This window comes from Phyllostomus discolor, chromosome 8, assembly GCF_004126475.2.
Source record: "Phyllostomus discolor isolate MPI-MPIP mPhyDis1 chromosome 8, mPhyDis1.pri.v3, whole genome shotgun sequence".
NCBI lineage: Eukaryota > Metazoa > Chordata > Mammalia > Chiroptera > Phyllostomidae > Phyllostomus > Phyllostomus discolor.
Genome location: NC_040910.2, coordinates 112785720 through 112802135, shown reverse-complemented (window position 1 = coordinate 112802135; position 16416 = coordinate 112785720). Strand labels below are relative to the sequence as shown.

The 16416-nt window shown below is 67.3% G+C and overlaps 1 protein-coding gene across 1 annotated transcript; it reads left to right on the top strand.

Annotated features, from left to right (window-relative positions):
* Window positions 1-5944: 5944 nt before the first annotated feature.
* On the top strand, window positions 5945-11447 carry LOC114503176 (galectin-3-binding protein-like). The gene is made up of 5 exons (XM_028520617.2): window positions 5945-6107; window positions 6579-6770; window positions 7305-7436; window positions 8190-8442; window positions 10030-11447. The coding sequence occupies exons 1-5, from the start codon at window positions 6056-6058 to the stop codon at window positions 11123-11125; spliced, it is 1725 nt and encodes a 574-aa protein (XP_028376418.1). The 5' UTR covers window positions 5945-6055; the 3' UTR covers window positions 11126-11447.
* Window positions 11448-16416: the final 4969 nt, after the last annotated feature.

Genomic DNA, 16416 nt, shown 5'->3' with positions numbered 1-16416 from the left:
CGACCAGACTTCTCAGCCTTGATTCCCTCCTGCGTGGAAGGGGCAGAGCCGTTGGCTGAGGTGGGGAGGACGCAGTGTGCCTCCACACACCCGGGGGTGCTGGGTTGGCGCCACTGCCCCTGGGAGAGCCAGGGGGGGCGGGGCAGCTGGAGCTCTGGGAGCAGGCCGGGAAGGTCTGCTGGGCCAGTGACGGAGCCTCGGGGACCCCGCAGGGAGGGACCGCTGCCCCGGGGGCCTGAGCTGGAGGAGAAATGGCCATCGGGAGGAGGAGACCAGGAGGGAGCAGCGTCACAGAGGCCAATATCCCTGCCTTCCTCCTGTCCCTGAGACCCACTCTGTCCCCGCTCTGCGTCCCCAGAGTCTGGCCCGAGTGAACCTTGCCAAGGGGAGGCGGGGGGGAGCGGGGGAGCCGGGAGCCGACCCCCTGTCCCCGCGGCAGTGCCCTCCGCACTTGCTCCCGGCCCTGGCCCGCTGCCTGGGGTCACGGCTGCAGGCCCCGCACTTGATGAGCAGTCCCTTCCTTTTTTCCCCCCAAGTTAGAAGAGAAACTTTGTTTAGACAGTTACACAGGAAGTGGAAGTGAGCTGCAGAACCAACAACGGACTCGGGAAACAAGTCTCAGAAGCACAAGCAGGGCCCTGGGAGCTTAGGAGAGGGGGCAAGGCCAGGGGTCCAAGCCTGGGGGAAGGAGGGGGCGCGTGTGCCCCCCAGAGAGAAAGCTGCCAACAGCCCCTTCCCTGAAGCCCCCAGGGCCGGCCTGGGTTTAGGGCCTGCAGGGGCCGGCGACACCCGGTGCTACAGGGAAGGCAAGCACGAAGGCCTGGACGGTGTCCCTGGGCTGAGCTGGAGGACCGGGCGTTCCGGGCGGTTCCAGGAACGGGGCACAGAGGCGGGGATGGGAGGGGGGACAGCACTTGGAGTCCCCGGATCTGGAATTGAATCCCGGCACAGGCTCACGCAGGCAGTGACCCGCCCCTACGTGCCCCGGGGCCAGCACGCAGCAAGAACCCCGAACGGCTAACTGCTCCCCGAGTGTCCATCTTGTCCTCTTGCACATTTTAAGTTGGTAAACTTGAAGGTAAATTGTGCCTTCATGAAATCGTTCAGAGAGGTCAGTAAAGCAAAACAGAAACACCTTCACACAGAGAAACCCCCAGCCCGGCGGCTGTGCTGGTGGAACACGCCAAACCCACGGGCAAGAGGCGGTGCCCAGACAACACGGACCTGTCAGGGTTCGGGGCACAGGGGACACTCCCCAGCTCAGTTCCGGGGGGCACCACCGGGCACAGGCGTCCCCAGCAGCAGTGTAGCCCGCCGAGGCCAGCGGCACATGGAGGCGAGAATGCCTCACGACAAGGTGTTATTTATTCCAGAGCGTGAGGCGTGTCTGGAACAATCCAGCCATTGTTAATACAACGAGCAGGTTTGCATGGCATCGGTGTCACCTGGCAGCCGAGGAGCGTGGGCTGGAATGCACACGTGTGAGCAGCGACCACCTCACTGCACTGGTCAGCGGGGGCGGGAGACGCGGCTGAGTGAGCGTGTGTGCTGGGTGGCCGTCACCGTCAAAAATGCCTGAGCAAGTAGAGCGATGAACCCGCATCAGCTTTTGTGTGAAGCTTGAACGGTCCCCAGCGGAAACCGTTCGGCTGACTCAGCAGCCGCAGCCGGGGGGCCGCTGGTGATCGGCAGCTCATCACAACAACATGCCCCCTGTTCATGCATCCCGTCTCAGGCAGAGTTTTTTGGCAAAACATCAAATCACCCAGGTGACTCAGTCCCCCTACAGCCCAGATTCAGTGCCCTGTGACTTCTGGTTTTTTCCAAAACTAAAATCCCCTTTGAAAGGGAAGAGATTTCAGACTGTCGGTGAGATTCAGGAGAATACGACGGGTCAGCTGACGGCGCCTGGGAGAACTTGTGGGAGGTCCCCAGGTGCCCGCTTTGGAGGGGACGGAGGCGTCCTTGTCCTGTGTGCAGTGTGTCTTGTGTCCTGTGTCTTTTTCAGTGAACCTGTCTGTTTCCCACACTGCGTGGCTGGCGCCTTCTGCGCGGCCCTCGCACCCTGTGCATTCTGTGTCCTAAAGCCAATGTGACCGCCATCTTTCCGGCTAAAAAGGAAAACCCATATCATAATCTCAAAAACCACAAGAAAAAAAAAACAAGACAAAATCCAACACACACTCACGACTGAGAAACAAGCAACAACGTCACCGAACTAGGAACAAAGGGAACTCGGTGGGAAACCCTTGGTCCCCGGAGCGGAGCCGTGGCGCGGACACCGGCTCCCCCCACGCCCCCCCCCCCACCTGCCTCTGTTCCGAGACCGTTCCACACCTCGGGGACGTCGTAAAACCGGTGCACGGCCACTTCCTCCGCTCACTCCCCGGCCATCCCACTGCGGGGGAGGGGGGGGCCAGGCCGTGCGACCGGGCAAGACCGAGGATAATCCCTCAGATCCCAGAACAGTCGCACCGTCTTCACTCGCCAGTGGCAGGGTTGGCTGGGTAGAGCAGCCCACGAAACCTTCCAAAAACGACCCCTAGAACGAGCAGCGGTGAGCTTGGCCACGCTGCGGGATGCACCGTGCGCACGCAGAAATTAACTGTGTTGTTTCTGGGTCGCTGCCGTGAGCAGTTGGAAGTGGGAGGTGTTTAACACGATTTCATTGACAGCAGCGCCAGGCGGACACGACACAGCTAGGAACCCAACCAGGGGCGTGCAGACCCCCGTGCCGAAGCTGCGAGACACAGACGGGAGAAACAAAAAGGGTCCGGACGAGCAGAACGCGAGAGCCCGTCCTCGTGGACGGGAGGAGTCTGTTCTGAGGAGGGAGCCAGGTCGGAGGACTTCACTGTCCGACTTCCAGACGCAGCACCACGGGCCGCACGCACAGGCGTGCACGCACACCGAGGGCGCAGGGAGCCGGAGACGGACCCACGCGTGACCTTTGCCCCAAGTGGGTGGGGCCAAGGCGCCTTCGCAGGAGGCCTGGGCCGGCTCTGCTTCGTGTGAGCGGAGACTCACGTCCCCCGGCGCACGCAAAGGTGACTCAGCGTGGACCACGGACCGACGCACGAGAGCTGAAGCCACAAACCCAGAAGGACACGTGCACTGTGTGGCCTGGGGTGGGGCAAGGCGGTCCCGCACGCCAGGGGGGTCTGGGTGGGGGCTCGGAAGGACCTTGTGCCCACCCCAGAGAGCGTGACTCCGTGGTCTGGGCACTGGGCATTCGGAAAACTCCCCGGTGACCATCATGGGTAGACCAGGTTGAGAGCCACTGGGTTTGTGACCTGGGGACATCCTGACCCTTGGGATGCCAAGTGACAGCAGCAAAAGAGGACCCCGACTGCTCGTTTAACCCGGAAGCCGGGGCTTGACCTCGACCACAGGCCGGCTGCACCCAGGGGTGACAGCCTGGGGACCTGGCGTCCCTCCCTCCGGCCCACCCTCACTGGCATGCGCCCCGGGGTTTTTCCACAGGGTGCACAGTCTGGGGCACGGCGGCGTCTGCAGCTCCAGGCCGCCTGCTCCCCGCAGCGCCCCCTCCCTGGGTCTGCAGCTGCCTCTCGCGGGCCGGCTCGGATCCCAGCCCCTCCTGACACCAGCCGTGCAGCCAAGGGGGCTGCAGGGCTCCGACCTGCCCGGCCCAGGTCAGACCGGGGGGAGCCCGGGCCCTCGGGACCACGTGGCCTGGGAGGGAGAGAGCAATGCTCCCCCAAGGGGCAGCCGAGGTGCCGGCTTTCTGTTGCGGGGGAGGGGATGGCGGGAGGTGGACAGGACAGCTCGTGCGCCCTGGGGGTCTGGCCCCGGCCCCGCTGGGGGTGAGACACGGGGACAACAACCCGTGTTGGGGCTGGCAGCACACTCTGCAGAGACGAGCACCGACGGGCCCCCCCGGCCTTTGCTGCACGGGGGGCCCAGCTCCTGGGGGGCGCGCCAGGCCTGGGTGTGCTGTCTCACAGCTTGCCCCCCCCCAAGGCACCGCGCAGCCTCACTGGCCGCAGCCCCTCCCTCCGAGAACTGAGGAGCGTCAGGAGCTTGGAGCGGGGTAGCCTCGCCAGTGAGTGGCCGTCCCAGAGGCGTCCAGCCTGCTGGACTCGACGGGCTCGGTGGGAGCCCACAGCCTCAGCCCCAGAGGCCGCCCTGCCTGCCTCCCCTCTGCTCTGCTTCCTGCCCCTCCTGCCTCCCCCGCCCCGGGCTGGCCCGGCAGGGGGTGGGGGGGGCAACTGTCTGCAGCCTTGCACGGCGGCTGTCAGCCGTCTTGCATCTTGCTCGGGCGTGGAGGCAACCAGACCGCCTCCCTGGGCGGCTGCCAACACCAGCATCCACCAGCGGAGCTGACTGGGGGGAGCGGGTGTGCAGGGCTGGTGGGCCGCCAACCCCAGGAGCAACCTGCGTCACGTGGTTGCTGGTAATCGAAACTAGACTGTTTCCTGACGCGTCCCACGGGCCCCGGCTGCCCCCGGGCTTTCTGGGTTAGAGGACAGTCTGCAGAGGGAGCCTGCAGCAGGGAGGGGGGACCCCGGACCACGGCCCGCACGGCCCGCACGGCCCCGCAGGTGAGCTGTGCCTCTCGCTCTCGGGAAACTCTTCCTCTCCCTGCACCGGGTCACTGGGTGGGGGCCGCGCCGCCGTCGGGTGTGTGGCTCACGGTGCCAGCACGCGGGGGATGCAGCCCCGGTCCGTCTCCCGGACTTGTGCAGGCCGAACCGCCCGGCAGACCAGCCCCTTTCCCTGACCTGCACAGAGGCGCCCTGGGGGCCAGGGGCGGGCAGCCCTGGGGGTCAGGCAGGAACTCCGGCCCCGCCACCCCAAGGCAGCGGCGTCTGCACTCTGTGCGCTGGGTGCTGGGCTGGCCATTTGTCCAGGGCCCTGCGCGCCTGTCCCGGGGGAGTGCAGAGGGCGGCGGACTGTCTGGGCTGCCTGGGGCTGCCAGAGCGTGTCCCAGGACACGGCGCTTGCGGCGCTAACGCCGGGACAGGCCCCGGCACGCCAGACAGCTGGCCCCCTTAGCCCCTGCCATCACCAGCCGAGTGACAGGAGCCGGCGACTGGGCCCCGGCCCATGCGCCTGCAAGGTGGGCCTCACCGGGCAGCTCCCGGAGGTCATGGGAAGGACTCCGAGAGCCACGTGCGTGTGAGCAGTCCTGGCCCGGGGACCGCCACTAACACCCGTGAACCAAGTCGGCGTGCCAGAGGGCCGGGGGGGCTGCCTCAGGGCCACCCACCCACCCACAAGAGCGGCCTCGTCCCCTGCTTGCCGGGCCTCAGAGAGTGGTCCCGGGTCACAGGATTCCCACTGCACCAGAGGACCAGTGCGGGGCTCCGGGAGGGCGGGGGCAGGGAGCGAGCAGGCTGGGGCAGAGAGGGAGCACTCGGGGTAAACCTGGGAGCCCTGCCCTCCCTCACCCGGCTGACCCAGTGGCCTTGGTGGCCCGCAGCCTCTTCCAGCCTCTGCCTCTTGCGGACCCTGACCTCGGCGGTGTCAGAGCCAGGCCCACCACACTGAGCTGGTGGGCTCATCCTCCCGGCCTGCTTTCTGCCCCCACTACACCCCGCCCCAGCCACAGGTCAGAGCCCGCCTCAGCCCCGACCCCCTCGCTCTCCCCCCCTCCACCCGCCAGCCCAGCCTCCTGTCACCCCTGTTGGGTGTCCGTGGCCTCCGCCCTGCTCTCCCTCCCCTCCCTTCTTTATCGGCCCAGAGCTCCCGCCGGGCTTTCCCCGAAGATAGAGCCCTGGCCTGCCCACCCCGCCCGGCCCCCGGCCCCAACAGACAGCCACGCCCAGGGCCTGCTTGTCTGAGATGGGCTCCTCGGTGCTCCATCCGTGCTGCTGCCTGGAGACACTCCCAGCCCACCCCCTCTGTCTGGGCACTTACCCCCCGCCCCCCCGGCCCCGACTCACCCTCCACCGCCCGCCGCCCTCTGCCCCTTCTGCAGCAGCACGAGCACTGGGAGAGGCCGGGCCTGTCTGAGGACCGTCCAGCTCCCGCTCTGTCGCCTCCTCCCCGCCACCGCCTCCCGCTGCCGTGAGAGGGGCTCCCAGGCCAGGCCATGGCGCTCGCTCGGCTCTTCTGGTTGTGGCTGCTGGTCGCAGGGACCCAAGGTGAGCTGAGCCCCTGGCCATCTTCCCGCCCGCCTTGCAGAAGACCCCGTCAGCATGCTGCCTGGCGCTGGTCCCCAGGGTCACCCGGGGCACCCTCTCCTGTTTGACGCCCCAGTTGTCCCAAACCCCGGGGGACTTGAGGTCGGTGCCCTGGACGCCGGTCCACCTGCTCTTCACCCCTGAGGCCTGGAGGCCTTGCCCCTCCCAGTGGACCCGCCGAGGCCTGCTGCGCCCCCCCCCCCCAGCTGGGAATCGCCCGCCCTCTGGCCTGTCCGCTCCGGCAGGGGCAGGCGGGGAGCTGCAGGCAGGGTCCTGGAAGCTCAGCGTGAGGCTGGGACCTCCTTTCTCTCTGCACCTTACTTGGTTTTTCTGGGGAGCCTCTGCCCCCAGCACCCCCATGCGCCTGGGGCAGCCCTTGCCTGGTGTACGGCTGCCCCCAGCTGACCTCTGTGCTCCCCGGGGGCCCTGCAGGCGAGAACGATGGTGACATGCGGCTGGCCGACGGGGACGCCGCCAACCAGGGCCGCGTGGAGATCTTCTACCAAGGCCAGTGGGGGACTGTGTGTGACAACCTGTGGGACCTGCTGGACGCCAGCGTCGTCTGCCGGGCCCTGGGATTCAAGAACGCCACCGAGGCCCTGGGCCGAGCCGCCTTCGGGCCAGGTAGGCCCGCCGGCCCCCGTTCTCCCCAAGCAGCCGGTCCCCCGGGGGTGGGGGGGCCACGAGAAGGGCCCCCTCTCCCTGCACACTGGCAGGCATCCGGCACCGCACGAAGCCGGTGGTGGAAATGGTCCACCGCTCACATGCACCCTGCCCGTAGCCAGGACGAGGCTCCCAGGCGCCTCACTGCAGGGAGCGGCTCGGCCCTGCCCCGAGGCCCAGGAGCTCCACAGCTGGGCCTCTGCCTTCCGGAAGCCACGCACCCCCGGCAGGGAAGTCCGTGGGCCGGGAGGTCGTTGCCACCGGCTCGGCGGCCGTGGGTCTCAACGAAGGGGGGTGACCGAGACTGCCGGTAACTCACTGCCCGTGAGGCGGGCAGACCTCAGCAGGAGGAGGGCCAGCTCACGGCGCGGTGTCGCAGCGGTGACACCACTCGGGGTGTCCCCGGCCTTTCCTCCTCGAAGACCAACGGGGCACAACACGGCACCCGGGGGCTCGGGGCCCGCCCTCCAGCGTCCGTCCTTGCTGCCCCCCCAGGAACCGGCCCTGTCATGCTGGACGAGGTGCAGTGCACGGGCACGGAGCTCTCCCTGGCCAACTGCTCGTCCCTGGGCTGGCTGACGAGCAGGTGCGGGCACAGCCAGGACGCCGGCGTCGTCTGCAGCAACGGTGCGTGCATGCGGGGGGCCCCTGGGGGGTGTCGTGCTGCTCCCTGCCCCTTCGGGGAGCCCTCCGAGCCCCCACACACCCGCACGCGGGTTCTCCAGTGACGCCCGCTCTGCGGGAGAGGGCGGAGAGCCTGCAGAACCCAGCCTCCCAGCCACCAGCCCCCAGGTCTCCCCTGCCCTTCCCAGGACCTGCTCACACACGCCCCACGTCCCCGGACTGTCGGGCAGTGAGCCGCGTCCCAAACACCCAGGTTGTCCACAGATTCAGGCTTCTCGCTCACACCACCGTCCCAGGCCTGTTACGCAGCGCCTCGCCCGCCGGCGGCACGCTGAATGTGCTGGGGCGCTTCTCCACCAGGGGGCGGGGGCGGGGTGGGGGGGAGGCCTGGAGACAGACAGCCCAGCCCCCACCTGCCCCGGCTCCGTCAGACCTGCAGGGGCCCAGGCCGCTCTGGTGTTCACACTCGAGTCCGAGTGTCGGGGCTGTCCTTTGCTCTCTCACGCCCACCTGGGGACCCTGGGCCGCATCGGGCAAGGGCACCCCGTCTTCCAGGGCGGCCTTCCCTCGTCCCTCCCCCCCCGCTCCAGGAGCCTTTCTGAGTAGATGCAGCAGGGTCAGGTCACAATCTAAGGGAAGACACTGACTCCGGGGTGGAGAAGTGCTTCCGGGTCACAGAGCCGGCCCGGGACAGGCCCGCGTTGGGTCTGTGAGCTTCTCCCCCGAGCGTGGTGCGCCCCCTCTGCCCCCTCTCAGAAACCAGAGACGCCCACACCCTGGACCTGTCCAGCGAGCTGCCCGCGGCTCTCGCGGGGATCTTTGACAGCCAGCGGGGCTGCGACCTGTCCATCGTGGTGAAGGCGCAGGACGGTGAGGACATGCGCCTGTGCGCCCACCGGCTGGTCCTGGCCAGCAACCCCGAGGCCCAGGCCCTGTGGAAGGAGCCGGGCAGCCTGGTCACCATGGCGGTGGACGCCGAGTGCCTGCCTGTGGTCAGAGACTTGGTCAGGTGAGCGCCCTCGGGGCGGGGACTCGGCCCTGGACAGATCGCCCTGCTGGCGAGTGTCCACTCTGTCACCACGAGGGGGTCTCCCAGGGGATGGGCTTGGAAATCACGGACTGAAAAAACTCGTGTATATTAAAAACTGTTTTCCCTCCTTATGACGCACCCGGCTTTACGCGGCTGAAAAGGACCCAGGAGGAGGCAGAGGGTGATTGGAACAGATCAGAATGGTTCTTTCCAGCCGAATGTACAAGCCTGGTCGCTAGGCCCTGCCATCCCAACCCAACGGGGTTTATTTCTAGGACGGTCTGAGAGTGAGGGGGGGCCCGGCCAGGCCTGTGAGCCCAGGGTGTCTGTGCCCTTCCGCACAGCTCAGGGGGACTCGCTCTCTCTCTCCCCCCCCCCACCCCCTTACTTCCGCCAAGGCAGAGAGGCTGCTGGGAGCTGGGTGTCCTGTCTGGGCCCCAGGAGGCCTCAGCAGGCCCTTCCCCCCGGGGCCCAGCCCACAGACGCTCCCTCCCCTCTGCCCTTGATTCCTCCACCAGCGACCTGGCTCGCTGCCAGTGTCTGTGGTTTCTCAGGGCCACGGACACCCCCATCCCAGCCTTGGGTCCTTTTTTCCTGCCTTTCAGGGTGTTTTCAGGGCCAAGGGACAGTTGGGACCCCTACTGCCACCCCTTGGGTGCCTGCCGGAGGCTGCAGAGCAGGCGGGAGCCCTGGGGGTGGGGGACCGGCTGGGGTGGCTGTGCGGCTGCCAGCGGCCTGAGGACTGTCTCTCGGGCCCGAAGCGAGAATTCAGAGGCGGTGACGAGGACATTCTGCAGGGTCCCCTGTGCCTCTCACAACTGCCCTTTGCAGGGCCCGCAGTGGGGCATACTGCTGATGACGGTGGTGGCCAGTGCCCAGAAGGCTTGGGCCCCAGGCCACTGTCCCGGGACTGCTCTGGGAGCAGACGGTGGCGCTGCAGGCAGGCCGTGCTCAGGGGCTGCCGTGCGGGTGGGAGAGGGGCCAAGGGCAGGTGGGGCCGGACCTCATGGTGCTCGGAGGGGACAGTGAAGGCCGGGAGGGGCAGGGGCATGCCCCCCGCATCAGCACTGGGCCCTGTGGGGTGCTGGGGGGGAGGGCTGCCCGTGGGCTCCCAGCACGGGGCTGATGGAGTCTGTCCAGGGGTGTGGCGACAGGAAGGCCGGACAGGATGACCCCAGTGCCCCGGGCCCTGCAGAGGCCTGGTGCAGACCACCAGCGAGTGTGCCAGTGGTGACGCAGGGGGCGGAGACCAGGCGGTGGGGGTCCCTCTGTGCGCTGACATCCTCCAGGGCCCTGGGATCCGCCCCCTTGTTGGTGCCCACGACTCTAAGCAGGCTCAAGATCGGAGTGTGGGCTGGCCCAGGAGGTAAACCGAGGGGAGGGTGAGGACCAAATGCCTCTTGAAATTGCCAGCACCCCGGGTGTCAGCCGGTCGTTGGCAAACACGGAAGGGATGGTCGTGTTGGGGGGGGTGGGCCGCAGCCCCTGGGCGTACCTGCTGCCCCCGGGGGGGGGGGGCAGGGGGTGGAGCCAGGCTCTCAGCTCTCCCCCTCCCCCGCCCCGCAGGTACTTCTATTCCCGAAGGGTGGACGTCTCCCTGTCCAACGTGAAGTGTTTCCACAAGCTGGCCTCCGCCTTCGGGGCCAAGCGGCTGCAGCGCCACTGTGCGAGCCTCTTCGCCGTGCTCCTCCCCCAGGACCCCTCCTTCCAGACCGCCCTGGACCTGTACGCCTACGCGCTGGCCTCCCGGGACCCCGTGCTGGAGGGCCTGTGCGTGCAGTTCCTGGCCTGGAACTTCGAGGCCCTCACCGGGGCCGAGGCCTGGCTGCGCGCCCCCACAGCCCTGCTCCGCGACCTGCTCTCCAGGAGCGAGCTGGCCGTGCCCAGCGAGGTGGCCCTGCTGATGGCCGTGGACGCCTGGAGCCAGGAGAGGGGAGCCAGCCGCGGGGACGTGAAAGGGCTGCTGGAGAAGGTCCGCTTCCCCATGATGCCGCCCGAGGACCTCTTCCAGCTGCAGTTCAACCTGAGCCTGTACTGGAGCCACCGCGAGCTCTTCCAGACGCGGCTCCTGCAGGCGCTGGAGTTCCACACCGTGCCGCTCTGGCTGCTGGCGCAGCACAGGGCTCTGAACCTCACCGAGGACGCCTACCGGCCCCGCCTGTACACCTCCGCCACCTGGAGCTCGCCCTTGGAGGAGAGCTCGCGAGACACCAACAGCTATGATTATTACCCCTCCTACAAATATGGTTATTACACCCCCTACCCACGTAACCAGTACCAGTCCTTCGAGACCCCCGCGCACCCCAGCTTCCTCTTCCAGGCCCGCCGCGTCTCCTGGTCTCTCTTCTACCTGCCCACCGTCCAGAGCTGCGGGAACTACGGATTCTCCTGCTCCTCCGACGAGGTCCCCGTCCTGGGCCTCTCCAACTCGGGCTACTCAAACCCCACCATCGGCTACGAAAATAAAGCCCTGATGCTCTGCGGGGGGCGCTTCGTGGCCGATGTCGCCGACTTCTGGGGCGGGAAGGCCACGGTCCCCAGCGCCCTGGACAGCAAGAGCTCCAGGAGAGCCTCCTTCTTCCCCTGCCCGGAAGGGCCCTTCAGCAAATTCCGAGTGGTCATCCGCCCCTTCTACCTGACCAACTCCTCCAGCCTGGACTAGACGCGAGGCTGCCCCGCCCCCACAGACGGCAGGAGGGCGGAGGAGCGAGGCCCCGCCCCCAGAGCCCAGCCCAGCTCCTCCCTCTCTCGCCTCCCGCGACCGGCCTCCAGGGGTCCCCCTGCCTCCGCTGATCTCTCCGAGCGCAAAGACACGGCTGGGCCTGCCAGGAATCTCCGGCTCTCCCGCTGCCCGGCCCGCTGCGAGTTGGGAAGCTACAAGAGGAGCAGTGGAGTGTCCGTTCCCCCCTGCCCCGACTTCCCACGCTGCTTTTCGCTCACTCGTTGTCCCTTTCGACAATCGATCATTAAAATCGCATCATGGTCCCCAGCTTCTCTCGTTCATGCAGGAAGGGCTATCGACTCCGTTCCGCGCTCAGGGGTTGGGTGTGCTGGGCCCCAGGGCCCGTCCTCACAAGGAGGGCAAGGCGAGTGAGTGGTCACAAGGAGACACGCCCCGGGTATTTACAAGTGGGGCGACTTCCGGCGTAGGGGTGAGGGTGGGGGTGCAGGCCAGCGCCGCGTCACACCGGACTCGGCTCATAGACGCGGAGCCGCAGCCGGCGTCTGGGGACAGGAGGGGGCGTGCTCCCGGTAGAAGGACCGGCAGGCGCGCGGGCCGCGGGCCTTTCCTCCGTACGTCCTTGCCGGTGCGCAGAGATGAGGGACGAGGATCGTCGGGTCGGTGTTCTTCGGCAGGGCGAAAACTTGGAAACAACGTAGATGGCCATCGGCGAGGCACTTGAGCACAAATAAGAAACCCGCGACGGGGTAGGTGGGGGGAAGAAGGTTGTGCAAGCAGGTACTGGGTGCCCCGCGGAATGGAGGCAAACAAAGGCAGGGGGACCCGCCTTGGGGTACAGTGGGGACATCCCATTAGAATAACACCTCCAGGTTCCGGGCGCTGAAGGCCGGCCCGCCGAGGGCAGGGGAGGCATCCCCAACTGTCCGGCGCCTTCTTGACACACACCCCAGCACAGGGACCCCGGCAGGGGCGTCCGGGTGGCCCCAGTTCACGCTTCGGGCTAAGCCTGGGAAGGGGAGGCGGTAGGAAGCTCCCCCAACGGGGGGGGGGGGGCAGCTCAGACCTAGGCAGCGCGGACGGCAGGGAGCCCGCCACACACTCACTCTCCTTCCCCAGGGGCGTTCAAAACAACAGCAGAGACACAGCCCCTCAAACCGCCACCCCCAGCACAGCTCCACCCTTGGGGGTGGGGGGACCCCAGGCCCGGCCTCGGACTCCGTGCCCAGCCCCTCGCCCACCATCACGGCCACTTCCACAGCAAAGCATGGTGTGTTGTAAGCCGCTGTATTTGAATGGCACTGCCGCCCCCCACCGCCACCGCTGTCGCAGGAAAAAAAACAGGAAGGAAACGCTCCCAGGAACTACCCAGCAGACACAGCGGAGGCAGGCACCGCGGCAGAATGCGGACGCACCGCGGCAGAATGCAGACATAGAGCGGGCCTGAGCACTGCCGCTCCGGCCGCTGGGTGGCCCCAGCCTGCAGCCAGCCCCTCAGCAGCAAAGACGGGCCGTCCAGGAACCTGCATCTTCCTCCGGCCAGCTCAGGGCCCTGGCTCCCGGCCGCCAGGACGCTGCAGCCCTGCAGGGCGCCCTTGGCTCTGGTTTGAGGAGCTGCCCTGAGGAGTCTTGAGCTCCTTCCCTGCACCCGGCCCTTTTGAGTGGCAGCCGCTTCCTCCCCCCGAGGGTCCAGGGCCAGGCCGGCCGGGCATAGCACGGCCCTCGATCCTGCCTTCTTCACCCAAGGGTGCAAGGAGCCCCACACCGAGGCATAGCCTGCCTTCAGTTCGGTGCGACTCGGAGGCGTCTCCTGGCAGAAACTTCCTCCATCGGATGTCAAAGCCCCTGAACCACCAGCAGAGCCCCGAGTTTCAGGGACCGGAAGCACGCCTTGGCCCCGGGCCCCGCTCTGGTGCTCGGGAACCAAGGACAGACTGGCCAGGAGCCGGGCCAGCACCTCGGACGGAAGGGCAGGGCTGGGCGGGGTGTTTGTCTGTTGGAGGGGGGGTGGCGGTAACTGGTACAAGGGGTTATTAAGGAGCCGGGAGACGAGGTGGTCCAGGGTCGGCTGACATGCGCTGCCGCGTCATCAGACGCAGGTTGCTGTCACCCTGGAGTTTGTCACCCCAGCCTTCCTAGCCATATGCCACTGTGGGCCTCGAGTTATGAGCCGGGGTGGTGTGGGGGATGGGGAGGGCCCCTCTAAACTGTCAGTAAATGTCAATTCCTTAGCGGAAGGGTCGCCGTGGCTGCCCCACCTGGTGCCAGGTTCCGGTCCCTTCACTCGGTGCCAGGTGAGGGCTGGCGAGCGGGTGTCGGAGCCCAGCAGCTCAGCTGCGAGGCCCAGGGAGCCCTTGCAAAGCCTCCCTCCTGCCACCAAGGCCACCTGGAGAGCCCGCAGAGCAGGCCCTTGTGGCTGGAGCAGGGGCAGGGTGACACACACAGCGCAGCCTCCTGTCGCCCACAGGTGAGAGCCGGCGCTAGAGGAGGGGTCTTCTGGGGACAGTCACGGGACTGTCCCCCACCCCTGTGACCATCCCGAGACGGCTGTCTTCGCCCTCTCCCCAGAGCTCACTGTCCCTCACTCTCCTCCTGGCTCCTTCCGTCTGCGGGCCCCAGTGTGCCGGGCTGCATGGGGAGCACCTTCGGTGCTCCCAGGAAGGGGCCACGGGAGCCCCATTTTCTCTGCCGCAGTGACTGGTTTGGGGAGCCCGTGACCCGAGTCAGAGCCCCTGTTGGGGGAGGGGCCCCGCAGGGACTCTGGCACTGAACACCCCGTGCTGCTCAGGCCCTGAGAGCCCTTCAGATGCCTCTCCGTGCCACTCCGACCCCACACCCGGGTTCCGGCCACCGCCGTGCCTGCGGTTCCGGGAAATGCCTGGAATTCGAGGTGACTTTGTTGTGTTCCACCCACGCGGCCCTGAGAGAGGGGGCCGGCCCTGGGCCTCCGTGCGAGCTGGACCGAGACGGTGGGATGTGGCAGCAGCTGGTCTCCCGAAAGGACGTCACTGGGCGGGGGGGGGGGGGGGGGGCGGGCAGTCCCAGCAGCGGGGAGCCAAGCCTGTGGTAGTTGCAAAACGCTGGAAAGAATGTGGCGCTGCCTCCGGCTCTCTGTCCCTGCAGCCCGCTCCCCGTGCCCCGCCCCTGCCTGCCTGGGTGCCTGCCCCAGGTGTGCCTGCGGCCAGCGGGGCAGAGGCTCCTGGGGAGGCCCCTGGGGTGAGCCAGGCAGGCGCCAGCGGCCTGGGGGCTCTGCCAGCGGAGAGCATGGGCGGCAGTGGCGTGAAGGATGGCACAGCACGTACTGGGAGGGAGAGCAGCTGGGAGGATGCGGCCCTGGTGTCGGCCGTGGGGACCCCCGTGGGCTGTGACCTCAAGAGAGAAAAGGAAGGAGGTGTCCAGGAGAGGGTCTGGGCGAGGGCAAAGCTGCCAACCTGAGGGACTTCGGGGTCCCGGGGAGGCAGGTCGGTCAGTCCAGAGGGGTTGAGGGGCCCCAGCACGGGGCCCCAGGGCACAGCCCAGGGTCAGGCGGGGAGAGTGGGGTCGAGTCACGAGTTACGGCAGCCCTGCCTGGCTTCTGACGGGAACTTGCTCCAGCAGGACGGCCGGGAGCGAGCTGCCCACCCCTGCCTCCCCTGGGCTTGCAGCGCCCCAGGGCCCCTCAGCCCTAGGGGCAGCCTCACCCTGCGGGGCAGGGGGGGCGGGTCCCCATCCTGTTCTGCCACCTCCGAACCAGGGCTGCTTGGACGCCAGGCCTGTCTGCTGGGGGGGGGGGGGGGGGTCGGGGCTGGTGTGGATGCCCTGGGGCCGCCGTCACCAGTCACCACAGACCAGGGGCCTCCGCCCCCCAGATCCACTCCCTCACAGGTCCAGGGCCAGGCCTCAGGAGTCAGGGTGACCTGCCGAGCCACCCCCTATTTACGGGGCCCACTTGGGCACCGCCTTGTCCCCGACTCCGCTGCCCTGGCGTCACAGCTCCGATGGCAGCCGGAGCTGATGTGACAAAAGCAAATCTGTTCTTGGAATTTTAGCAAAAGAGCCCCCCAGGGTCACCAGCGAGAGGAGCCCCCGCCACGCCCTGGGGCCCTCTGCAGGGCAAACCGGCAAACCGGAGGGTGGGCCACCCCAGTTCAGGGGTGGAGAACAGCCAGAGTGCCCTTCATTGAGGAACCCTTTTCCTGCTTAGAATGCATACAATCTCTTTTTCTGGAACATTCTTTCTCCTCCTCTTCACGAGGTTAATTCCTGTGCATCCTTCAGGTCTCTGCTCTTGGGAGGAGCCCAGATGTGGGGGTTGTTGCTCAAAGGGGCTCAGACGTCTGTGTTTCCAACCGGCTCCCGGCAGGGCCAGGGCTGCTGGGCCTCCCACCCCATTTTGGGGAATCGGGGGCTCAGACTTCTGCAAACGCCTCTTTGTCTTTGGTGCCGAGTCAGGTGCCCCGCCCCGGCCTGAGACACACTCCAACCGGCCCCTGTAACAACGCCTGCACGGGGCGTGGCCTGCCCGGCTCCGGTCTCCGCCCCCACCGCCCCAATCCCCCAACTCCAGAGGTCGGATCCGCAAATGCGTGTCGCACAGCAGAACGGGTCGGCCCTCGCGTCTTGTCACAGGAGAGTCTACCGGTGCGTTCAAACCAAAGGTCGGCGCGGACCTGTGCGGCCTGGTCAGCGCTGTGCCGTTTGGAGCTGAAATTGGAGGGAGCGGGAAGCTTTGAGACGATGGACCAGCTTAGGCAGCTGCGGCTCAGATGGTGCGAGCCCGCGGTTCTCAGGGTGGGGTCCCCGTGGGCAGCGTCGGCACACGGGGAAGGAACTTGCTGGTGGCGCAAATTCTCGGGGGGCCCAGGCCCGGGAGTCAGAAGACTGTGTTCTCTGAGCCCCCAGGACCCTCGGGCACATCGCGAAACCCCAGGTCGGCGCCCGCAACAGCCGCTGCGGTGGCGGCGTAGGGATCCTCCCGCGCCCGCGAAGCTCGCGTGCGTCGCTGCCTGCCTGGCGCAGCGCTCCCGACGCCAAACGGGAGCTTTTCTCCCTCCACCGCGTCTGGGCGTCGTTCCCAGCGCCCCTAGGCAGCTCCCTGACACTGGTCCCTCGGCTGCGCCGCGTTCCCCCGCACGACACCCCCCACTTAGACACCCAGGCGAGTGGGGGAAGGGTTCCCACAGCCCCTCCAGGTCTCGTCACGTGCTAACGCAGCCCCAGAGCTCAGGAGAACATTGGACTTAGGACCGGCGGTCTGCCGTAAGAAGGATTCGTGCAGAAACAGCCAGATGGAG

Bases quoted from the DNA above. Each gene is read 5' to 3' on its own strand.
- LOC114503176 (XM_028520617.2), top strand. From the start codon at position 6,056: ATGGCGCTCGCTCGGCTCTTCTGGTTGTGGCTGCTGGTCGCAGGGACC. The intron at 7,437-8,189 runs GTGCGTGCATGC...GCCCCCTCTCAG, and splicing joins CGGCGTCGTCTGCAGCAACG to AAACCAGAGACGCCCACACC. The intron at 8,443-10,029 runs GTGAGCGCCCTC...CCCGCCCCGCAG, and splicing joins GTGGTCAGAGACTTGGTCAG to GTACTTCTATTCCCGAAGGG.